The following is a 25,617-nucleotide window of genomic DNA, read 5'->3' on the forward strand; positions in this document are numbered from 1 at the left end:
CATCTAAATCTTGTTCAGCCTGGAACTTAAATCCCATCCATTCCCACCCCATAAATGTTACGGTGATTGTGTTTGTGCGGGAGCAGGCCCAATTTTGAGTTGTTCCCTCTTTTGTCTTACCGGAGTTGGTCAATGGTGAAGCCGATTATCTCGAATACATGATTCAGAATTCAAAACTCAAATTACGCCTCTAAATAATATCTTCTCACTTCTAACGACAGTGTCATTCACATTGACCCATCATGATTCGTGCGCATTTTTATGGTTCACCTCAAAATTATTTTTGCGCAAAAAGTAGGCATCCACAGATGCAGCAATCCCCTTCCTACAATCTTCGCAATGAAGGCAAGTAAAAACCACTCCCAAAAAAATCTTTGGCTCCCAAAAACACATAAACCAAAAATGTGAAGCTAGAATCTATCTAATCCCTCCAAACTCACCCGTTGAAACTAAATCTAACACCTTCTGGAAGAGGGCGGCGGCGATATGTTGCATTCAAAAGAATAGTTGAGAGAAAGAGGGTTACTAGGGAAAGAAAATCAATGAGGCCGACGGCGCCCGGGATCCAGGTAGGGAAAGAGGGTCGAGGGCAAGGGCTTGGTTACTAGGCTTAGATTAAGATTTTATAGGATGACCAATACTACGTCGTTTTGTTGGATAAAAAAAAAAAGGAGATTTGGGTCACACACACCAACAACAATTGAGGTATTTTCTAACCCATTGTTTTACCTCTTAATTATTTATTTTATTTACATAATTTCTTTTTTTTTTATGTATGAATTAAATTTATGAAATTATTTAAAAAAAGATAAGAATAAAAAATAAGACAATTAATTTAATAAATTTATTAATCACTTACCAAAATTATTGGGGACTTCAAGATTATTTTTACAAGGTGGATTAACTCTAAATAATTATAAAGGCATAGGATAAAATGTAGTAATCAAAATTGAAGATAATTTACAAAATTTCATTATTAAAATTATGAAACTTTTAATAAGTGCAATCGATATTCATGTTCATTTTAATAATTTTATTATATAAATAATGTAGTTTATGAGTAATTCTTTCAATATATTACATTTTCCTAAATTTAATTTTATTTCAATATTAAAATCATCATAATTAAAAAATATATGATTATATTGATATTATCATATACTAAGATATATAAAAATAAAATCTTTTTGAAAAATTAAAAATTATTTAAATAACAAATTTTGTTTTAATAGTCAGGAATTAGTAAAAAATTTAAAAATATTTGTATTTTAAAATATTTTTCTTTAATTTATTATTACAACTATTATTTATATTATTTTCAAATTTAAAATTACTGTTTTTCACTATTGTTACTTTTATTTATAATATTATATAATTTAAAATTATATTTAATTATAAATATTTGAAAAAAAAATTAGACCCACACGAAACGGGTCACCACTTTAGTCATTTTGCATTATTACAGCTCAATAAAAAGACTTAGTGTTGTAGTGACCACTTGTGTTATACTTCCACCCAAGTTTATCTTTAAACTCTCTATTCAGCACTTGATCCGCCGACAACCTAATGAATTCCTACTATTGCTTCTTTGCTTAACCTAGTACATTCCTCTTCAAATTAATATTCCAAACCCATTGTTCCTACTCCTATTTCCCAAACTCCTTAATGACACCATTTTTGTTGGTTGCCTAGGCATATATCCTTGGGAATCAGATATTGATGATGATTCTTAGGATCCACTGTTCCTTCTAAAAATTAATCTGTTTTCCATTTTTAACCATCAACCTTACACCCTCATGTGTGATTCTTGCCATATCAAAGCTTTGTTGGCCTTTAATAAGTGGTTTTAGAACATTTCTCCAAACATTGGAAGTTTTCCTCAAGTTGTCGTTAGTTGGCATGATCGTTTTTGGGTCACACTCCATTTTTCCAACCACAACCCCTTTCCCTAAATTGCCCTCTTCATTGCTATATCGCCATATCCATTTATTTAGGAGAGTACGATTTTTCACTTGAAGATCTATGAAGCCAATTCCACCAATATAAACAAACCAAATCCCAATTAATGTAGTGGATTCTCTTCCTTTTATTGCACTTTCCCATAAGAAGCGTTGCTGAATTTTGTCAAGCATTTCCTTAATCCTCGTTGGCATTACAAACATTGACATGCAAAACACTAGCAAACAGTTGAGAAAAAACGTAACAATGTAATTCTATCTCCTAATGATAGAGATTTATCATTTCAAGAAGATAGCCTTGCTTCAAATTTGTCAACCACTAGTTTCCACATTTTTATTGAATTCATCGCAACACCCAATGGTAACCTTAAGTAGGTAGTTTACCAATCCCACTTGCAATTTTGTCAACCCACTCCTTAATAGTATCTTAATGAATACCAATCCTCAATAAACAACTTTTATGAAAGTTAACCTTAAGTCAAAAGATAGCCTAAAAACATCTAAGAACATGATTAGTATTAATTAATCTGTGGAGGTTAGGTTTGCATAGGATTATTGTATTATCTACAAATTGGAGATGTGAGATTGTCACCTTGTTGTTCAATTTTCTACCCACGCAAGTATACGTATCACAACGATAATATAGTACTGAATAGAGTGTCGATCTCACAGAGAATTGAATTACTTCTTAGTGTTAACTACTAAAATTATAACACCTTAATCTTATCCAAACAATTAAATTTAAAATTATTAAAAAGAAAATTTAAACTAATAAACTGAAACTAAAATTAAATAGTAAATTTGTTTTATGAAACTCACTTAATTACCAGACCTAAGATTATGATGTTTCTCAATATTTCATCTGATTATTTTCTTTCTCTCTCAATTTAGTTTAATGGATTAAGTTGCTAACCTAGAGTCCTAAATTATTTACAAGTCTCTGTCGAGTTTCTCACAAAAATACCTTTCCCATTTTATTTACTATATGTCTATGCAAATTAAATTGAAAAAAGATTCATTAAGTTCGTGCTCTAATTTTGGATATGTATGGCTTGTAGGTGTATGTCTACCCTATATGCAAATCAAACCACCTAATCAACTAAATGCATTCGATCATACGTTATTTTATTCAAGATTTACCTAAATCTCTTTCGTCAATGTTTAACCTAGGTTTCTAATTCAATCTAATTGGTAGCCAGTCAACTAGAAGTATTAAGAACAGAATAAAATAAATAACTTAAATCCATCAAACGTAAGTAAAAGAGAGATAAATAAATCAGATTACACATTGAGTTCAATCATAATCTTAGATAAAAAGTTTGGTTCCCTATCAATTTACACATCATTATTGAATAAAATTTAAACATTAAAAACAAAACCAAGAGAATAAGACAAAACCAAGAGAATAAGAGAATAACAAAAAGATAGAAAAAAACCAAGGATTGTATTCTTGATCTCCAAATCTCCTTGGATCCTTTAAATTCTTCTTAGCTTCAATGACTTTGTGGCTTAACTCTCAACTGTTAATCTGGTGTTTTGTTCTACTCAAAAAGTCCTCCAAAAGGTTTTATAGGGTTTTGAAGTTAGGCCAAGTTGGGTGAAGAAAGAAGTCAATTTCAGCTAGGATTTCCTCATCAGACTATGTGGACCGCAGTCTTGCCCAATTAATTAACAGAAATCATAATTGTTCTAGGACTACTATAGTGTATGAAATTCGATAAGATTTTTAACAATGTTCCAGGGTGAACTAGGCTAAGTGGTAAGCATAAAAGTTGTATCTTTTTCTCTTATCTTTCCAATGGTCTAAGAATCACTTCATTTGGAGCTCTGTAGAGAAAGTTATGATTGAAAAACCAAAATATATACAGTGCAAGTCTGCACCTTGAAATGGCTCTTTTTCTTCCATTAAAATTCTTCTTCCATCAAACACCTACAAAAGTACAAATAAATTAATAAAAACCTATCTTAACCTCATTACCACCAAATTAAGCACAAATTAACTAAGATTATATTGACTCACCTAAATTAACTAATTTAAAATAATTAAATAAAATTTACTAATTTTTATGTATTACTACAAGAACTATGCTAAATTACTATCAAAATTAAGCCCAAATAACTCTATATCATAGAGTTATCATCACTCGATTCTACCAATTTCAATTGCTTGACACAGTCCCAAACTAATAGCCTTATGCATCATAATGCTAAATGCTTCAATGATGCAGTTGAAAAGAAATGATGACAATTGACAGCCTTGATGAAGGCCTCGCCTTATTCAAAATTGTTTTGATGGGGTACCATTGACTAAAACCAAAATAGAGGCAGTAGAAAGGCATGTTTTAACCCATTTTTCCACTGTAATCCAAACTCCATTTTTCCAAGCACTAGATCCAAAAATTCCCACTCGACGTTATCGTACATCTTTTCAAAAACAACTTTCAATATCAGTCCTCTATTCTCCTCTTTTCTCAAACAATTAATAGCCTTATTAGAGATTAGGTGGCAATCAACCATCTAGCTTCTAGCAATGAACACAAACTAGTTTTCAGTAATTAACTCACTAACCACAGTTTTTATTCTATTTGTGAATGTTTTAGTTATGATCCAATAAAGACCACTTACCAGGCTTATTGACAACTCTATGTTATAAAGTTATTTGGTCTTAATTTTTATAGTAAATTGGCTTAGTTCTTATAGTAATACATAGAAATTAATTATGTTTTATTTAATTATTTTAAGTTAGCTAATTATGTGAGTCAATCTAATCTTAGTAAATTTTGTGCTTAAATTGATGAATATATCCCTAAGATAAGTTATTATTGATTAATTTGCTAATTTTGTAGGTGTGTGATATAAAAGGGTGACAAGTCGTCAAGTTAAGTGTTCATAAGGTGCATACTTTCATTACACAAGTCTCGCTATTTCAACCATAACTCTCTCTACAGAAGTTCAAACGAGGTGATTTTTGAACCATTGAAAAGATAAATAAAAAAGATGCAACTTGCATGTTTACTACTTAGCCCAATTCAGCTTGGAAGGGAGTCAAAAATCATGTCGAAGTTGAAGCAATATAATAGTTTTGTAAAGTCAAAACAGAATGTGTGAGGTCGTGGTTGTGGGAGCATAGAGGTTATGGCCTTCGTTATGCTGTCAAGAAATCCTGGTTTATTTAAAACTCTGACTTGACTCAACCTTGGGCCTTATTTATGCACCATTTCAGAGAATTTTTAGAGGGACGAAAACACAAGCTTTAAAGCTGATATTTAGTCACAAATCATTGAAGAAAACGTCTCATTGAACCTAAGAAGAAGTTGAAGAATTCAAGAAGATTAAAGATCAAAACTTGAAGAGCTTGGAGTTCTTTTATCTTTTTGTTATTCTTTTACTTTCTCGGTTTAGTTTTAATGTTTTAACATTTTTTTGGATGATGATTTCTACAAATATGAGGAACTAAATTAGTTATATAGGATTATGATTGAACTTAATATGCAGTTTGAATTATTTATCTCTTTTTTACTTATGTTTGATGGATTTAAGTTGTTTATTCATATTTGTTCTTAATGCTTCTAATTGATTAGCCACCAATTAGATTAATTTGGAAACCTAAATTAAACCTTAATGAAAGAAGTTTAAAGTTGAGCATGAATAGAATAACATATTGTCAAATGCATTTAGTTGATTAGGTGTTTTGATTTGCATGTAGAATAAACATATACTTATGTGTCATACATAGCCAAGATTAGAGCATGGACTTAATGAATTTTTCTTAATTTAATTTACATAAAAATATAGTAAGTTAATTGGGAAAGATATTTTTATGAGAAACTTGAGAGAGAATTGTAAATAATTTAGAACTTTAGGCTAACAACTTAATCCATTAAAATAAATTAAGAAAGAAAAAGAGACAATATTTAGATGAAGCATTGAGGAATATCATAATCCTTGGTCTGGTAGTTGGTTGAATTCTTAGACAAATTTTTTGCTTAGTTGTTAGTTGTTAGTTTGGATTTTTCTTTTTAATAATTAAATTCGATTATTTGAATAAGATTAAGGTGTGTTAATTTTAGTAGCTAACAATAGAAATTAATTCAATTCTCTGTGGGATCGACACTTTGCTTTTCACTATATTGTTTGTTTAATGATACATGCACTTGTGTGGATAATTAGACAAACACTTATAAGGCAATACTCATTGATGGTAGTGGGGTTGTTCTTCTTTAAGACTAGCATAATAAAAGAGGTATTGATCTTATGATTCAAAGTAGCAGATTTGTGGAAGTTTTCAAACATCTTCATAATTCCCCTTTTTAAGTTCCCCCATTACTTCTTAAAAAAACCAAAGCTGAATTCATACGATCTAGGAGCTCTATTACCATCACAACTTTCAATTGTATGTCATTTCTCCTGTTCAGTGAAAGGTTTCTCTAAAAACTCAATTTAGTCTTTTCTAAGCTTTTTAAAATCACCAACCAAGTCATAGAAGCACACTATTACCTTTATTATACATAGCTTGAAAGTAGTTTGCCACTTAATTTTTCATCACCCTTGAGTCTTCCATAATTTTATCATTAATTTAAAGTGTGATAATAGCATTACCTCTCCTTATTGCCGAAACCACATTATGGAAGAATCATTTGTTTTTGTCTCATTCGAGGTACAATCTAGTCCTCGATTTTTGCCACTAGCTCCTCTTATCCGTTCAAAGTAGTTCCCATAATTCAACTCTTAACTTAACAATTTTTCCTTTTGTCTCTTCATTGTTCTCCTTACTTTACTACTCAAGTTCAAGGCGATGTATTTCCTCTTCAACCCCCATGATTTTCTGTCTGCCCACCCTATATTTATTGACCTGCCAAACCTTGATAGATTTTTTTGTCTTCTTTAGTCTTTGTCATACATCATCCTTACCTCCTTTACCCCTACTTCAGTCTTTTCAAACCTTATCAAACATTTGTTGGAAGTTATCATCTTCCAACCAATGGTTATAGAATCGAAAAGGTTTCGATCCTCAATTTGTTACTTCCGTACTCAATGCAACGAAGTTATGGTCCAAATGGATCGTGATAAGCATAGCTTATGAATATTATGGCAGGCTTCCAAAATCTCTAAAGAAATTAAAAAATGATCAAACCTTAATTTCCAATTACTCATCCATGTAAAATCTCCACCAAACATTAGCAAATCAGTAAGCCTACACTCCTTAATGAACTTAGAAAATTGTTCCATGGCTTTCTCATTTATGGACACCCTTATCTTTTCATCACCATTTTTAACAATATTATAGTCCCCTCAAATGCACCAGGGGATATTCCCTTCTCTAATAATTTTTCCCAAATCATCCCACAAATGTCTTTTTTCCAAATCAACGTTTAGACCATAAACATTTCCTACTCCGCATCTTAGGTTGAAACTCCTATCATAACCCACAACCAAAATGAATCTCCTATTAATGACCACTTTCTCCATAGAACTCATTATCCCAATAGTTTAGCAGTCCTCGACGGTCTCAACAACTAATGAAATTGCCCACCCAATTCATCCATTACCCCACATATTCTCAATTGTCCCCTAGGTAAATTATTGACATTTGGTCTCTTGCAAAAGAATGAATTTAGGTTTATGGTTTGAACTAGATTATGTACAACCCTCTTATTCTCAATCCTACTAATGCCTTTGACATTTCATGAAATAGCCAACATTAGTAATCAAATAAAAAACTCAATAGAATAACATACATCTCCTACACTTCTCTATCTCCACATTACAACTCTTCATACTCCATGGCTGCAAAGGTCTTGATCACGGTTTGCTGATTCCCAACTAGATTCCCACTTCATAAGTATCTTCTGGCTCCCTCATAATAACTCATTCGTACTCTTAATGTCATCATCATTAAATCATTCCTTCAACTGATGGATAATAGCCATAGGTCTATTATTTGTGCCACCTTTATCAATTAACTTTATTCCTTTATTGCTTTTAACTTGCCCTTTATTGTTTCTAATCATTTCAAATCCCACGTGACTGTTATTTTCTTTCTTTAAAATTGCCTTCCTTAACTGTCCACTTCTTGTTGAATTACCATTTCCTAGCTCCACGTTCACCACTTCTGCTTTGTCTTTGCCTTGTATTATCACTTACTTCCCTTGGCTCTTTCCTTTTTTTTCTTTATCATTGAGTTACGTAATAGATTGTCCTTCCCAACCTTTGTCGATTCTTCTAACCGATTTTGCCTTGGTCGCCATAACTTTATTAAAATTGACCATTTTTAGCCATGTGATACCTATACTAGTACCCTCTTTTTTTCTTCTATCTCTTATTGCTGAGTTTGATAATGCCTTGCCATATATTCTCTCTACTCGTAGGTTAATTGAGATTTTTTTCAATCTCTAGATTGATCAAAGCCATAGACTTAACCCTTTTTACCAAAGCTTTTTCCCCTAGTTAACTTTTTTGGGCTTAACTCAATTCTAACTTTAGTCTTAGCCTTCTTTGATCAGTCCCAAAACTCTCATTTCTCTTTACCTTACTTGGGCTCGGTAGCATTAGGCCTTCTCCCCACATCTTTTGAGTTTGGCCTTATCTGCCTTTCTAGCCTTTTAAGTTGACTATTTCCTTTCTCCACACTATTCAAATCACAACCCCCTTTTGCACTTGCCACTACTATCTTCGTTTCTTCTTTCCAAACATCTTCTGACTCCCTAACAACCCTTAGGCTTGATGATTTAAATTTGAAATTTTGGTTGACTAAAGATGTTTTTGCCCCCACTCATACATCTTCCCTGTCCTTGCTTTGGTTGTCCCTTGTTGTCACCTTATGTTTGACTTGGCAGTTCCCATTAGAATCCACTTGCTCATCATATAATTATTCTTCCTAAACTTTTTTCCCCATATCATTTTTCTTAATTCTAAGGCTAAACCTCAATCCATTCATCTTAACCCATACTAATTAGAGGAAGACTTGTTCTTGGGTAATCTCAATTAGCATTCACGCCCAGTCAAATCTCTCAAGACGACTTGTTGCCTTACCAAACTGAATAACTTTCCCCCATTTGGCCCTTAATAGTTTGAAAAAATTCTAGTGCCAAGAGGACGCCCTGAACCACAATCTACACTCAAATAAAATTCTTTCTTTATGAATCACGGTACTTCACTACTGATTCGAACCATTCATCTAAAATCTCAAGGTATAGTTCCAAGACGATGTCCGTTTCACCCTCATCTTCTAATATAGTGACAACCTTTTTCTCTCCTATAGGCCTAATTTTTGTTGGAATGTCATGACTAAGCGACCTTGATTGGATAACCCTGTAGCTAATATCCTTATTCAAAACCCTTACTACATTTCTATCCAACCACACCATATTAGTTCATATGTCAACCAATCCCATCTTGATTAATTGGATTTTGTCATCATCGTTATTCTTCTCAAGCATTCTACTTTGATTGCCTTGCCTCATCTTGGGTGCCAAAACTTCTTTAGATGATCTCAATTGAACAATCTCTCTAGGTTGGTGGATCAGATTCTGTTGTTCCTCCTTCGGTTTTCTTCTTTCCTTCCATCCATACTTAACTTTCTTAACTCTAATTATTCTGTCCCCCCACCTCTTCAGGTTCCCTTGCTTTGTCACTCCCCATATTTCCTTTTCATATCTATATTTAACAAAAGCATACTCACTTTTCCTTTCTCTAGGGGCAATCTTTATACTTTCAATGAAAAGGTCAACCACTATTCCATACTCATTGAAGAACTCCTTATCGTCATTCCAAGAAACTTTGGGGTTTAAATTATCAATGTAAGCCATGAATAGTTTCTAACGCCATTCATTAGTGTCTCGTTTCCTATCTAGTCTTTGATCCCTTATCGTTGTTCTTAACCAACACCCAACCTCATTTTTCATCTGAGTGTAGTCCTCTTCGTGCCTTTGTTCTCCAATTGTTCATCATGATAGATTTGCAATGGAAGTGTGGATTATTTATAGTTGTATATGTAAACTCATAAAATATTATTAACATAATATCTTGAAAGTTTCTAAATTATTTAAGAAAATTCAAATAAACCATTATACTTTTATTGCATTTAATCAAACTCTTATATTTTTATTTTAAGCCAAATAAATTATTATATATTTTTTAATTAAATAAATCTTTATAACTAATGATTGATTAAGTTAAAATGTTATTTGTCATTTTATCATATGACATTAATATGACATACTAATATATTATAATTGAAGAGGATATGAAATGCTAACAAATTATAATTGATTACGACGTGACATTTTTACACAATGATATCACATTGATATGATGTTAAAATATAATCATGTGCATTTTACCTATATATCGATGCTATGTTAGTCACATGTAGATAATAAATAATAAGTGATATTTTGATTAATAATAATTAGTTAATCATTAGTAATAAAAATTTATTTGACTCAAAATAAAAATATAGATCATTGATTAAACATAATAAGAAAATAAGAGTTTATTTAAATTTTTTTAATATTTTATGAGCTTTTTGAACATTATGCCAATATTATTTTATTGTTTAGATTAAATTATCCATATTTTAATAAAATCTAATATATATGAAAAATCATGTATAGGAAATTTTGCAAAATTCAAATAAAAAATATATTTACTTTTAGTGGCATCGTACCAACCTCTAGTAAGTATTACGTAAAAATTACTTTTTTTTACTTAATAACAAGCTTGGAAATGCTAGTGTTATTCCGTAGTTTCTAGAACCTATAAAATTTGCACCCGACAGGAAATGTTTCTCCTGTTCAATCCTCGCTCGTCGGTCTTCACTTAAAACCCTCCAACAAAAACCCTCTTCGCCATTCCAAATAAACCATGGCGGCCCAACCCAGGCGAGGCGGAGTTTCCCTACCCGAGAGGCGATCCGCCCCCAAGTCCGACTCCAACATCCTCGCGAGGATCACGTCCTCCCCCATCGTTTCCCGTGGCAAGCAAGCCGCGTGCGACGCCGCTTTCGTCTCCAAGAAACTCCTCCGCAGCACGGGCAAAGCCGCCTGGATCGCCGGAACAACCTTCTTGATCTTAGTTGTCCCTTTGATCATCGAGATGGACCGCGAGCAGCAGTTCAATGAGCTCGAGCTCCAGCAAGCTAGTCTCCTTGGTGCCCCGCCTACTGGCCCGGCCCTTAAGTGATCGGGTTAGGTAATCTCAGGTTAGACCTTGCCGGTTATCAAATTCGTAGCCTTTTTTAGGCCATTGTCATCTGGTTGTTGTAATACAACCTTTTTGAAGTAGTTTTAGGATCTTTTTTCCATAAAAATTTTAAATAAGATTTTACATTTTGGTTTTATTAGTTTTAATTGCGTGTGAGAATGTTGTTACTGGACTTGCTGTTATCTATTTTATGCGTATGGATTTTAAGTGAAATTGGACAGTGTTTAATATTGTTGTGATGAAGTAATTGTTAGTTTGAGAGTGTTCATTTGAGGTACTTGTAAATGAAATTGAATGGTTTTGAAATGATTTTTTAATGTTTGATTGCATATAATGTTCTGGGTAGTCATTGGGGTAGCACGATGAAGATGTACCAAAGATGTACTCAAGTGCATTTACTTGGTTGATTTGCCATAAATCGGTATTTGTGGATTGCAGTGCAGCATTTGAGTGTACTTGGTCTACAGAGATGTGTGAAGAGTTCTTGCTTCTCTCTAGGAAGTCTTATGTTTCAGTATTGTTCCTCTTTGTGATGAAGTTCATTCTCATGTTTAGCACTAACATTGGTGATAAATAGTTGGGAGTAGGGCTAGGGTTGAGAATTATTGTAAGTTGCACTTCCTTGATTTGGTAGTTCCCCTGAAGGTTCTAATATACTTCCACTAGAACCTAGAATGTCAAGGACCTTGAACTACTGGGATATGGGAGTTAGGTCCACCAAAGTAGTTGCAAATTGGGATTTTAATTTTGGTATGGCTATGTCCGATGTGTGATAGCATGAAAACTAAAAGACGTCAGTTCTTTTACTTTCAATTTTGAGGGTGAAGCTTCATGATATATCATATAGCAAACGGGGAGATAATAATATTTTGAGGGATTTTAGTTGTTTGATTCATGGTTGAGCTAATTATCTTAGGAGGCTTTGAGGCTGTTTCTTTTCCAGTTGCTTTGGTTGTTAAATCTATTAGATATTTAGATGAGAAAGCTAGGTGCCGTGGCAAGGATGAGAAGAATGTCGTCTGACAGAAAGCTAGGCACTGTAGGCAATGATGAGAAAAATGTATTCGGTATTGAATTTAAGCTCTCTGATACCTTTTTCCTTAAAACCTTTTGTTTAAAAGGTTGAGGTGTGGGAAAGAGGGTAGTATAAGATTTTTGAGAGGATACTCTTGCACTAAAACCACACTGTTCAACCTTTGCTCCCTAGAGATCCAGAACAAGAGATAGATTTTTCTAGGGCCACAGAAAATATTTTGTTGTTTAATAAGCTAAAATTTATTTGCCAGGGATGCTGGTATTGTAGCACTGCTTTATGTTTTCATATTTTTAACTTTGGCATCTATATACTCAATGGAGGGAAATATTTGGTGATGAATGAACTACATATAGCTTTCAACGTTCTTTTGTATTTCACTTTTCACAACTTGGAAACGCAATTTTGGGATCAAATGGTCAAGGAAAGAGGTGAAAATGTTGAAAAGTACTTTTTCTCCCTGTTGAGGGATGTTAGTCTTCTAGAAGTGTTTTTTTTTTAAGGTAAAATACTCTGACCTTCTTAAATTTTAATCGAAATTACACAGAGGTCTATTAGTTTTTAAAATGAACACTCTGTCTCAAAAAATATTTTTTACTGGACATGTAGGTCTAGTAATTAGTCAATTGTTAATATTTGTGTTAACTTGCTGATGTGGCAAAGGTAAAAAGATAATTTTACCTTTGATTAATTTTTATAATAATAATTATTTTTTTATTAATTTTAAACAAAAGAGCTCCCCATTAGGGAGCACCGAAGCTCCCCTGGAGACCCTGATCGGGGCTCTCAGGGGAGCACCTGGTGCTCTCGAAATGGAGAGCCCGATGCTCCCTCAAGGCTCCCTAAGGGGAGCATCGATTGGTGCTTTTTTTTTTTTTAAATAATAATTAGTTTTATAAATTAATAAAGAAAGAAAAGGCATTTTAGTCTTTTCATAATTTTTGGTAACTGTGTTTGTGCTTTTGGGATAGAATGTTTATTTCGAAAACTAATGAACTTCTATGTAATTTCGATCAAAATTTAAAAAAGTCAAGGTATTTTATCCTTTTTTTTAACAGCATAACAAAATTGATTATTTATATCATTAGTTGACAACAGCTTTATAGTGGAAGCCTTACACTAACCTTCCTAGTCGAAGCTTATACCATATTCATCACCGCAAAGAGGCTGGGAAAAAAAACTTTTAAAGGTCTTGATGCTCGGCTACTTATCTTGCCAAGGCATCTGCAACTTGATTAGCTATCTTGTAACAAGATGTAAGGTGCATGAAGTGAAGTTAGGCAATAGACAGCAGTTGGAGGAGCTGCTGAAGTTGGGGATGGTAATGGGTACTAAGCAACATGTGATGAGGCTGGATGGTCCAAATCTTGCAAATTACAAGGGGTAAAGAAAACAAGGAAAGAATCAATTGGACCTGGATTTTAGGAACTAGTATTTTCTTTGTATACGTGGCCATAACGTAGAAATGAGGTAATATGATCTCATAGGTGACCCGCCAACTTATGTTAATCATCCTGGTTGATAGAGATTTAGAGAGGTCGGGCCCTAAAGAAGACTAGTGAAGTTGATTTCTCTGCTTTTAAGATTGGTGGGGAGAAAGTGTTGGATATTGTCGAACTTGAAGGCATTGATGGGACCAGGGAGGAAAAAACACTTGGCAGTTACCACCCGGGTGCAGTAGATGACGCTTTCAATGATTGGTGGAATAGGTGTAGCCTTTGAGAGCAGAAAATCAGAAAAGAATGGGTACTGGTGCTGATATTTCTCTGGGAATTTGATTAACACAGTTATTTTATGAAAAACAAAGATACAACAGCTAATTGGCACTGGGCATGTCAATCAGCGAAAGAGCTGTTGCCTTAGCAACGAAGATAGAGTCAACATTTGTTTGGGGTACGTGTCCCTGTGCCTGTGTATGCCATGTTTTTTCTATGATTGCGACTCAAATGGAGCTAGAATTTCAGCCACGTAATTCAGTTGATTAACTTGTTAAAACCCTCTAAAGAAAAAGTCTATAAGTACTTACGCAATGGACTGTAGCAAACAAAAGGCAAATCAAAGAAAGAATTGGACGGTGGAGTTTTTGCAAGATGATTTGCAAGATTAGCTTTTTATTAATTAATGGTGAGTACCTAGAAAAGCAGTTGTATATTGGAATGTTTACTTTTTGCAATCATTTTCAGAATGAGATTGTAAAGTGTATTAACCAAGTTGAGCATTTGCTTAAAAGATGTTCAACAGATGCCATTTTCTCTAATGACACCGGAAGGTTGAATAAACAAATGAACGTTGATTGCAAAAGGACTTGAAACACCGATACTATTGGACTCTTTTGGTAATTTGTAGCCAACGGAAATCTAAATTTGCTGCAAAGCTTTGGCTGACAAACTTTGTATATGGTTGGGTAAACATTCTTGTCCATCAGCATTATAGAACAAAATTTGTTTAGTCACTATTAGCCTCTATAGTTGGATATACATGTTTGTTTAACACATATAAAACAACCAGGTCAGCATTCGAGTATCTGTGGGGACTCTTCGCATTTCCCATTGAAATTCTCTCCCCCAACTTCGGTTATCTTCTTTTCTCGTCTCAAAAGCTCCGTCTTTTTCTAGCATTTTAGACCCACCCATCATCAGGATGCTCATCCTCTCAGTAGCCTGCACGTAATCATGTTCAATGATACTTTATAGTTTTCAAATGGTGACAATTTGTAAGGCCTGTTTACTAAAATTTTGGAGTTGTATTCGAACCTTCATGTTTACTAGCACTTCGTTTCTTCAACACTGCTTTCAGAAACATCAAACAAACAACTACAAACCCCAAAGCTGCTACTCCTCCAACCGCGATTGCCACTGTCTTCTGTGTGTGTTGCCTTGTCCCTGTCCCTACAACAATCACCAAATTTAAAATTTAATTGCGAGGAGATTGCCTTAGCAGGTAAAGAGAGAGAGAGAAAAATGGAACCACTAACATAATTAAGGAGAATTAATAGAAAAGTGGCCTCTACACGCCTTCAGCCCCAGGGACTAAAAACTTTTTGACTAGACTCAAAAAACCAAGGGAAAGCCACCTGTCTTCTTCACACAAAGAGACCAATCTCTCTTTCTCTCTCCACAATCCACATCCTTCATTATTCTAAGTCATTTATTTTATCTTTAGAGAAACAAAACAAAAATCGGGAGGTCCAGGTCCAGGTCCGGGTAGAGACTTTACCTTGCAATGAAATTTGAAAATGATCCACAGGCTTTCTACAAGTGATAGCAAATATAAAAATAATGGACATATCGGAGCAAGAAACCAAATTCGCAATATATTAATGTGAAAGGTGATATCTTTTCCTTTCCTTTCTCTCCATCTCTTACCTGAAGATGAAGATACGGTCGGAACTCCATTGGGGTAGTAGCTATAACTAATGTAGCACTTGTGCAGATAAACCTGTGCTGAAATTGAGTCACCACAATCATCTTTTGCTGTCTCAAAAGCACTCTTCACACAATCCCCACAGTCACTGTTCGCCAAATCACCCTCACACTGACCCAAAACGTAAACAGACTGATAATCTCCAGTGTAAAACAAACGTTTACCACTTTTCACACCATCTTCTGTCATGTTGAAGGCCGTCTCTCTTCTGCCCTCGAAGTCAGTGCCACTTGCCTGAGCTGACCCACAAACCTTGTACAAAAACTCAGTTTCTGGAACCTGTTTGAACCCAACAATCTCGTACCTTAGATAACAGCCACTCAGCTGAACCCTAGCGGCTACAGCTTTGCCACAAAGTTTATCACTAATTTCTGGGAGCTTGCTTACACAGCTGTAACACTGGCTTGTTGTTAGGTCTCCTCTGCATTGGTAAAGGCCCATGATTGCATTAGGGTCCTGACCAGAGGTGGTAGTGGAGAAAGTTTTCTGTGATGATTGTGAAACCAAAGTTGACATGAGGTTTTTGAGGTTTTGTAAATAAACTCCAGATGGGTCTTGAAATTTCTGGTCTGCACAGCCCTTAAAGACCACGGTAGTATAATCTGCACCTGTTGCAACAAAAGAAAAGGACCCCAAAAAAATTGTGACTGAAAACCAAGAAACAGATAGAATACAGAGGGATTTTCTGGGCAAACCCATTTGAGAACTGGATGGTTTGCTTTCAGTAGTTCTTGTTTGTCACAACATGAAAGGATGTTTTGAGGAGGGTTTCTATGGGAGCTACTGGATATGGGTTTGAGCTTGAAACAAGAGGCTTGTTGCTATATATGGCCTGAAGTCTGAACTGTCCTTAAAGGGCCTTGAACCTTTATTCTATGGGGTTGCTTTTCTGGGTGTAATTTTCTTTGCTTTCTCTTTTTGCTTCTTCAAATTCAAGTGCTTAGCTTTAAAGTTAGAAGACGATTAATAATTGTTTGACAGAGACAGATGAAATTGGTTTTTGCTGATCTTACTCTTCATAAACACAGCAATGAATATCCAATCAAAATCAGCAGATTAAATATTTTTCTGGGGATCGCCTGATGCAGTGAAAGCGAATATAATCAGATTTTATTCTGTTGTAGAGTTTAGAGTTGGAGTATTTGTCCAACATCTCTTTGTTATGGTTTGACTACAATGAAACAAGAAATATGCTTTCACATGAAATTTGTGTGTCTGTGCACTGTGTATTGTTCAGAGACACATATAGCATTCAAGCTTGTTTGGAAAGCACATGGGCTTTAGAGAACATAGGGCAATTCAAAATGAAAAATCGCATGTATAGCCTTGGATTGGGTACAGCTTGTAAGAAAATGAACTTTTGCAAGCACTTGTTCTGGCGAAAAAAGCAAGTCGGGGCTTTAGCATATAGTGGAGCAAAGCAAACGATCATTTCTCCAACGTGCATTTTTGTTTTCTGCTTTGTTATATTACAAAATTTGTGCTGAAACAACTAAACAAAGTAGTAATAATAAAAAAGTAAAGTATACAATTTTTTTTTGCTTTTTGCTTTTTTTTTTTTTTACAAAGTGCATAATTTCCTTGGTTGGTTAGGTTTCACTTAGCTTAATTTCTTAATAAGGATCCCGAAAGGATTATTCGCTTATGTCAACAATATGCAAAGTGTGATAAGCTGCTTTACGCAGCTTTTCCGACCATACTTAAAGATGGGTTAACTATTTTGTAATCGGATAGTCTACAATGTCCGATCTGATTAAGTAGGATTAAAGTATTTTATAATTGAGTTCGGATAATAGTTTTAAGATAATTATTATTCAAACTCGATTATATATAATGATTTTTAGTATTAAATTTCAGTTTTATATTTATTATTAATAATTTTTTTATAATTAATTTAGTACTTACAAAAATTCATTAATTTGTTTTAATTATGATTTTAAATTTTATTGTTTTATTAACTAATTTTCATTTATAATTTAATTTTTATTAATTATATACATAAAAATATATTTTAATCGGATATTTAATGGATATGGGTATTTAACGGGGTAGTGTATACAACATTCAGGTATAAGTTCGAGTAACAATTAAAAAAATTAATCGAATATTTATAGAGTTTGTATACCCTATCAAATAAAAGAGTTTGGGTTTGGATAATTCAAAAACAACAAATATCCAACCAATGATATCCCTAACAGTACTAAATCTTGTGCAACAATTTCAAATTAACATTTTTATTCTTACTTTTATCCCAAAACCACTTTTATATATATATATATATATATATATATATATATNTATATATATATATATATATATATATATATATAAAGGTGAAAAGTAAGAAAATATCATTGATTAAAAATGAAAGGACATGGAAATAAACTGTAACACTAACTCTAATGTATTTCGTCTATATAAAAGTTTTATTTATTTCTATAGAAGACCTTTTCCTATCTAAATGTGCTGTATATTATCCTACCCAAAGACAAATTGGTCATTGCCTAATTAGACCTGCAAGATATAAACTGCGGCAGCAGAAGGAAAGTTCTTGACCGAGCACAGTCACTCTTTCACTGCATATTACTTTTATTAACTTTTTTCATTTTGTTTCTTTGCATTTCAACGCCACTATGTACATTGATTTCTTTTCAAATTTATTTTTACACTTGAGCATTTGACTAAATGATTGATGCATAATTTTTTTTAAAAAATATGGTTTAAATCTTCTTTTTTCAAATATATATATATATATATATATAAACAAACTCATCCTTAATCTAATGATAATTAATTTACATATTCAGTTATGTTGTTGATATTCTTAATTAGCTTCCCTTCTCTTTGATTATGATGTGAACTTGGCATTTAAATGTATTATCAAAAGCAACTAGTACAAGTTGAAGAGGCCACTCAGTTTCATCATATACTCATTTCATATCTTTTATGTGGGCGACATTTTGGTTTTTTATTTGTTAAGATAATTATACAAATTATTTAGTTAAAGTTATAATATAATATTATTAACTAGTTAGACTACAATATATAGTTAGATATATATTATAGTACTCTTAGCTAGTTAAACTTTGACTATAGTAACTCAAGGTGGCCTTGTAAATGTCAACTTGAGTCTAGAAACTAACTCTTGAAATCGAATAAGAAGATGAGTCTTGGTAAAGATATTGGCAACTTGATTTAAAAAGGTCACAAAAATGAGAAAAAGAGTCCCTTAAGTCACATAATGATGAACAAAATGAAAATTAATCTCAATATGCTTTGTATACTGATGAAATACATCATTGTGAGCAATTTGGATAACATTGCAATTATGACAATTAAAGACAGTGGCAAAGATTGGACAATGTCCATATCCTTTAATAATAAATGAAGTCCAAGTAACTCTAAAGTAGCATCTGCAAAAACATGATATTTAGACTTAGTGCTAGAACAAACAATTACAGTTTGTTTTTTGCTTCACCAAGAAATTAGAGAATTACTAAAAAGAAAAAAACGATAACCAATGATTAATGACAATTTGAGAGATTGTTTGTATAGTCAACATCAAAATACCCAAATAATATCAAAGAAGAGCGTGCAGAGAAATGAAGTTCATGAAAGAGTTTGCCTTTAATATAATGTAAAATACAAAATAGTTGAAAAATAAGATAAATTGGGAGTAGCCACAAATTGGTTGACTAAATCAATATTATAAGCAATATCAAGTTGAGTCACTATGAGATAGATCAAACTCCCAATCAGTTAGCAATATAAAGTAGGATCAGTAAGAGGAATACTAAATAAGTTTAACATTATGTTACAAAGGAATGGAGGCAGTTTTGCTGTTAGAAATAACAGTGTGAGAAAGTATATTAGATGCATACTTAGCTTGAGAGAGAAAATAATTGTAAAAGGAGGAGGAGACTTCAAACCTCAAGAAATAACTAAGAGGTTCTAAGATCCTTCATTTTAAAATGCTAACTAAGATGTTGTAATACAAGTTTTATTATCACCAATTGTAATCATATGATATACATAGAGAAGAAGAAGAACCATGTCATGGTCAATGTGTCAAATAAATAATACAAAACTAGAAGTATAACCAAGCTAAGCAGTAGTGAAATTGAATTTTGCAAACCAAGCTCTTAGTGCTTGTTTCAAACCATATTTTGCAAACTTTATGTGAAATCTTACCTTCAACTAAAGGATAGGAGTGTAACTTAACTTGGTAAGCTAAGAATTTAAAGTTTTTGTGAATGATTTATAAACACTTTTGGCTTAAAAAAATCTTCCAAATGATTTTAAATGAGTTTTGGGAAAGTTGAGATTCAAATGGGGCCAAAAGACTTGATTTTTCACTTTGAAATAATACTATTGTCACGACCCAATTCTCGGGCCATGACCGACGCATGGGCCCAATAGACATAGCCCACTAAGCCCAAGCAAGCCTATCTATGTGACTCAATTCGTCGATTTCATCATTTGTTCTTACCATTGTATTTCGAAGTTCTTACTAAAAAGTATGTCAAAACTTTTCTATCGAAACCATATATTCACATTTATATGATTCAAAATAATATCATCCGTGCCATTACATAGTGGCACCATTAAACAATATAAACATCTATTGCTTAAGACATATACACATCTTAATAATTTACATCAGAGCACGTGTATTCAACAAAAAGGGCTCTAGACTTCTAGCAAAGCAACCATAGCGAAGGTGCAGCTACTGAATGCCATTGATACCTACCAAAAGATAAATACAAGTCTACGAGGACACCTCGTCCTAGTTACCAGCTACCTCTTGATCTGAAAACATGAAGTTGAAAACGGTGAGTATAAACTCAGTGAGTGAACATAAGAAGGGAACAAGTAAACGAGAATGAAGAATTTGGAAATGATGATGCACTTGTTTCAAAAACAATACAATTGATTCAGTTTCTTACTAAAAACCACTCATTTCAAACTTTGATTAATAACCTCATAGTGTTGCAAAAACCCAAGAACAATCCATAAAGTTAAATGGGTGAAAAATATGTCAAAATCAAGCAAGGTAGCAAGCATGGCAGCAAGTTTCTCACTACAGCAAAGTTCATTCTCGCTGCAGCAAGATTCAGGAGGCCAAAACAGAAAATTTCTATCATATCTCTGGCTACAGAGTCCAATTAATCTTATTTTTTAACCATTAGAAAGATAAGAGACAGGGTTACAACTTTGATGTTTACCACTTTTCCCAGTTCGGACGGGAAAGTGGTCAAAATCCTCATCGAAGTGAAAGAACTGCATCAAAACCTGAGAGTTTCTTGCTATATCGAGTTGTTGGCTACCAAAACATAATGTTTTTCGCTGCAGCGAGAAGCAGGGCACCTAAGTGTAAATAGGACCTCCTTTACACTAAAAATCCATTTGATGTTGCAATAAAAATCAATTTACAAGAAAATGGGAAATTATCAAGATTCATCATGCCAAATTTAACATGCATTATAACCATAAACCATATTCATGAGCTTTCTATAACACACACAATTACATATACATATATCGTCATCATGTGTGCACTCCTTACTTGCACACTCCATCATCATCATTGTGCACTCCCTATTCGCACACTTCAACATTACCACCCAACATCATTCATCAATACACAGCACATATTCATAAGATATATACACACCTACCAACATAATGTAAAGCATACAGATTCATCCTTATACACATATCACATTTCACAATATCAAAAACATTTAATCAAGGCTTGTTCCCTGGCACACATTTGCAAAGAAAAGTTGGATAAAATCATTCAAATATCTTGTGCAAACACATTCGCATTCCCAAAACAAGTTTGAAAGGCAAGTCCACTCACCGATATTTTGTTGAACCTTTAGTTGATTCTAACTTCCCTAATGGTCCAAATGAGATGGTGGGGCTTCGTTGGAACCTATCATCACAATTAACTCAATTCTCATAACTACAAGTTCTACAAGCTATCACCTACTAATTTCCAAGTGTCATTAAATGGCTATCCATTTTCACTATCCTAATCACTCCAAAGTGAATTTCTAACCTCAGCTACCAAAACACCCACAAGTTTAAACACTAATAATTTTCAACATTAAAAATCAATTCTAGTTCACTACTCACCTTCGTAGCTTTATGCTTGAAATTTTTTTCAAAAAACTTTCAAGCTAGTAATAAAGCTTCTTCTTTCTCTCTCTAAAACACCTAACTAGTGAGAAAGAGTATGGAAATAAGATTTTTCAATGGTTTTAAAGAGAGAGAGTGGAAGAGCACAAGGATTTGTGAAAGGGTGCACTAAAAGCATGAAAAATGGAGCTATTTTGAGGGAGGTTATAGAGGTTCATATCAAGCTTCCATGGAGGTTGGAAGCAACGTGAAAGAGAAGAAGGAAGAAGATGAAGAAGTTGCTGAAAAATGAGAGAAGAAGCTACTGGAAGAAAGAGATATTTATAGCCCAAGCTTATCCACTCTACTTGAATTACCAAAATGCCCTCACAAGTCAACTTGTTCTCCTCCAATCCTTTATGCAATCTTTTACTCCTTTGACACTGGGAAAAGGTCCATAATGGTCTAGAAATGTTCAAGTTGATGAAAACTTAAAAATTTTGACCCGAGGTGAAAAATGACCATTTTGCCCCTATCGTGGAAATCATCATCATTTTTATTTTCTTCATCATTTTACCCTTATTTAATCATCCATTTATGCCTTAGGCCTACTTAGGCCATAGTATTGTTTAAAATCTTACTTTTACAGCACGTTTGGTATGGGGAATAGCTATGTTATTCCCCTTGCATTCCCGATCATTTCCTACACTTTCATTTGGTAACAAATTGGGACACGAAATTGTTATTCCACAGGAATAAAAATTCTATAAAGCTGGCTTTTAGCTAGCTTTATCTATTCCCTCTCCCCCCCTCGTAATATCTATTCCATGAGACATGGAATAGCTGTCAAATATGTAATGACTAAAATGCCCTTACCAAATTTACAAATTACAATTTGATCCATATAAAAGAATTTTTTTCTCTTTCTTCCTCATTTCGCTCTTTCTCTCAACCGCTCTTCCCCTTTTTCTCTCCGCCGTTCTTCCACTATTTTGGTTCTGGCAGTAGCACCGCCTTTCTCCTCCAACTTTCGAGTTACGTTAGTCTCTTTCATAGTCCAAGTACTTACTTATTGTGCTTTTGTTTTCTGTTGATTGGTTGTGATTTGGTTTTGCTGTGAAACTATTTTGGGTTTACGTGTTTTCTTGTAAGTGTTTGGGGTTAAAATCCTTGTTGCTGTTGGGTCTGGCTTTCTGGGTGGATGCTGGGTTAGGGGTGTGAGTCAACAAGACAAGGTTCTGCTGGTTTGCTGCGAATTGAATTATTGGGATTTGGGTGTGAGTAGCTGTTTGGTGGTGTTGACACCTGAGGTTTCACTCTAGAATTATAATAGATGTTAAATTCATTCCATAATTCTTACAAGAAATAATGTTCCCTGAATAAAAATAACAGAGCAAGAATATACTTTAAATCACTTGAAAGCAGCAAATAACAACTTGAATAATAACAACTTGAATAATAATAATAATAATAATAAGAATATAAGACAAATTGTATACATTTTTTTAAATGACCTGTAATAGTTATTATTTTTATTTGTTAATAACCTGTAATAGTTTAGTAAAAATGCTTCTGCTTGTTGATCATTTGGGTGTTTTTCATTTTTTTTTCTTTTGTGTTAAAAGTTTTTTGTATCTGCATGCTGATCATATGAGTATTTTTTATTTTGGTTTGTGAAATTCTTTCTCTTTGCCTTAAGTTTATTTGGTTTTTCCTCCTGTGTTGGTTGTGAATAATACTTGTTTCTCCTTGACTTGGGCAATGACGGCTTCCTGTTTGTTGTTTTGTCATTATTTTTGGGGTTCAATTTGGAAGTCGTGACGGTCGAATTTGAGATTGGTATTGGAAATTTTTAAGAAATTTCGTTTGCATTGCAACTTTGTAAAATTTTGATCAGCTGGGTTCAGTCTTGAGTTATTAACATCTTTGAAGCAGTTCTTCTGTATTTGAATGTTGAATAGACCTTTACACATTTAAGAAACTTAATTTCAGAATAAAGAATTTAGTGCGTGCAAAAATGGACTAGTTTTGTCAGTTAAAATGCAAATTTGTAATTATTCCTTATCCTTTATCTTAAATTCTGTTTTCTTATATCAACTTCAAAAATTTCGTAAGTCTTTTATCATTTTCCTGACTCAGTTCTAGATGTTGGGACATGAAGCAGCAAATAATTGGTACAGTGCTTTAGCAGAATGTTAGCCTCAAGAATCTAAAGAACTTATCAATGAACTACACTGTCGGTTCATTGTTCACACTAAGATGATTAATGACAAACCAAATAGTTTCCTTAACTCATACTTAGTGTGTATGCATATGTATGCATGTGAAAACATTGAATCTTTGATAGGAAAAATTAGTTGGAAGCCTTTTTTTTTTCCAACATTACATGGAATGGTACTATTACATTTGCATATCTTTTTGTGTGAAAAACTTTCTGTTTAAGCTGGCCTTGTCGATGAGTTGGGTTTGGGGACTTTGGGTGAGACTTGCTTTTTAAGCTTTTACCTTATTTCTTATAGCTGTGGGGAGGAAGATTTTGCTTTGGCTTTTTATGGAAACATGTTATTAAGACTTTGCTTTATGCAGTTTACTCTTTTCGGATCTGTCTATGGGTTAAGAATCTTACTTTCCCTATTTTATTTATCTATTTTTTTCTTACCTTTTCTTACCAACACCACTTATTGTTTTTTGGAAAGATAAACACCTACTTATTATTAAGATGAACAATTTCATCAATTAATCAATATGTTGTTGATTAAATGTTGAATTTTGATCTTCCAATAATTTCTTTAGAATATATAAATTAATAAAATGGGTGTACGAATTGAATATGAAAGATACATATATACATTTCTATTCCTTTTAAATAAATTTTGTTCCTTTATACTTATTTGCTGCTTGAAAAGGCATTCTAAGTCAATATTTTCCATTTAAAAGCTTGACAATGAAGGAGTTTCAGAATATGACAGGCTGATAGCGTGTATTCAGATATACACATCATATGAAATTTTAATAAGTTAAAATAATTAAAATACATTATTTTATTTGAAAAAGAATAATTTATTTTAATAAAATAAATCCCCATTCACATTTCACAACTAAATTTGAATAAAATAATTTCTTAGTGCTATTCCTTAGAAGACTTAATTGCAAACTTTTTCAAACAAAGGAAAAAATATGTCTACACAATTATAATTTTATTAGGCTTTTAAGGGGTGTAAGTGTTTTAATGCCCGCATAAAAATTATTTTGTTAGGCTTATTTTATGTGGTATGTACATTGTTAATGGCAAATGAGATGTGTAGGAAGCTTAAAACTCAATTATAAGTTCAAGTCCATGTTTGACGAAATTAACTAGATTTTTCAACCCATATATTGTATATAATCTAAAGTTAAATTCATTACGTAATACAACTATAAAAACAAAGCAAGCAAGGTTCAACACCCATATTTTTAATTTTCCTTCTAATAAAAGTTCAATATATAGATAGCATTAAATCATTGAATTTTACCTTCTTCTTTTTTACTCACCCATATAAAAGATAAAATCAAAAGTCAAAATAAAGGTGTGTTTGGTGTTAATTTTGTTTTAAATTTTTGTTTTTGTTTTCACTTTTCTTAGAACTAATTTCTTCACCGTTATGGGGTGGTGAATAGTACTTTCACACCTCATCAGTGTCAATCATTTAATTTTACACGTTTTTATTGCCATATGGCTTTAATATTTTTTGTACATAATAAAATAGATTAGAATATTTATTTTTTGCAGTTATGGTTCATTTGTGTTTGAGAAGATATGCTGAACGACGAAGAAGGCTACTAGCTATGTTTAAATTTTATATGGAGATTTTCGTGCTGTTAGTTCATTCTTGACTT

At 33.0% G+C, this 25,617-nt stretch overlaps 2 protein-coding genes across 3 annotated transcripts; one reads left to right on the forward strand and one right to left on the reverse strand.

The window, feature by feature from the left end:
- Positions 10,728-11,435, forward strand: LOC18613070 (mitochondrial import receptor subunit TOM9-2). The gene has a single exon (XM_007050112.2). It carries the CDS (start codon positions 10,824-10,826, stop codon positions 11,139-11,141), a length of 318 nt encoding a protein of 105 aa, XP_007050174.1. The 5' UTR covers positions 10,728-10,823; the 3' UTR covers positions 11,142-11,435.
- LOC18613072 (cysteine-rich repeat secretory protein 56) lies at positions 14,571-16,700 on the reverse strand. Of its 2 annotated transcripts, none has more exons than XM_007050115.2 (3): positions 15,561-16,700; positions 14,949-15,077; positions 14,571-14,855 (listed from the first exon to the last, which is right to left on the reverse strand). In XM_007050115.2, the coding sequence occupies exons 1-3, from the start codon at positions 16,315-16,317 to the stop codon at positions 14,848-14,850; spliced, it is 894 nt and encodes a 297-aa protein (XP_007050177.1). In that variant the 5' UTR covers positions 16,318-16,700; the 3' UTR covers positions 14,571-14,847. The 2 variants fall into 2 exon arrangements, with proteins under 2 accessions (XP_007050177.1, XP_007050176.1); XM_007050114.2 differs by having other exon boundaries at positions 14,949-15,083; positions 15,561-16,692.

This window comes from Theobroma cacao, chromosome 1 (genome assembly GCF_000208745.1).
Source record: "Theobroma cacao cultivar B97-61/B2 chromosome 1, Criollo_cocoa_genome_V2, whole genome shotgun sequence".
In the NCBI taxonomy this organism is placed as follows: domain Eukaryota; kingdom Viridiplantae; phylum Streptophyta; class Magnoliopsida; order Malvales; family Malvaceae; genus Theobroma; species Theobroma cacao.

Bases quoted from the DNA above. Each gene is read 5' to 3' on its own strand.
- LOC18613072 (XM_007050114.2), bottom strand. From the start codon at position 16,317: ATGGGTTTGCCCAGAAAATCCCTCTGTATTCTATCTGTTTCTTGGTTT. The intron at 15,084-15,560 runs GTAAGAGATGGA...TGATTGTTGTAG, and splicing joins GACCGTATCTTCATCTTCAG to GGACAGGGACAAGGCAACAC.
- LOC18613070 (XM_007050112.2), top strand. From the start codon at position 10,824: ATGGCGGCCCAACCCAGGCGAGGCGGAGTTTCCCTACCCGAGAGGCGA.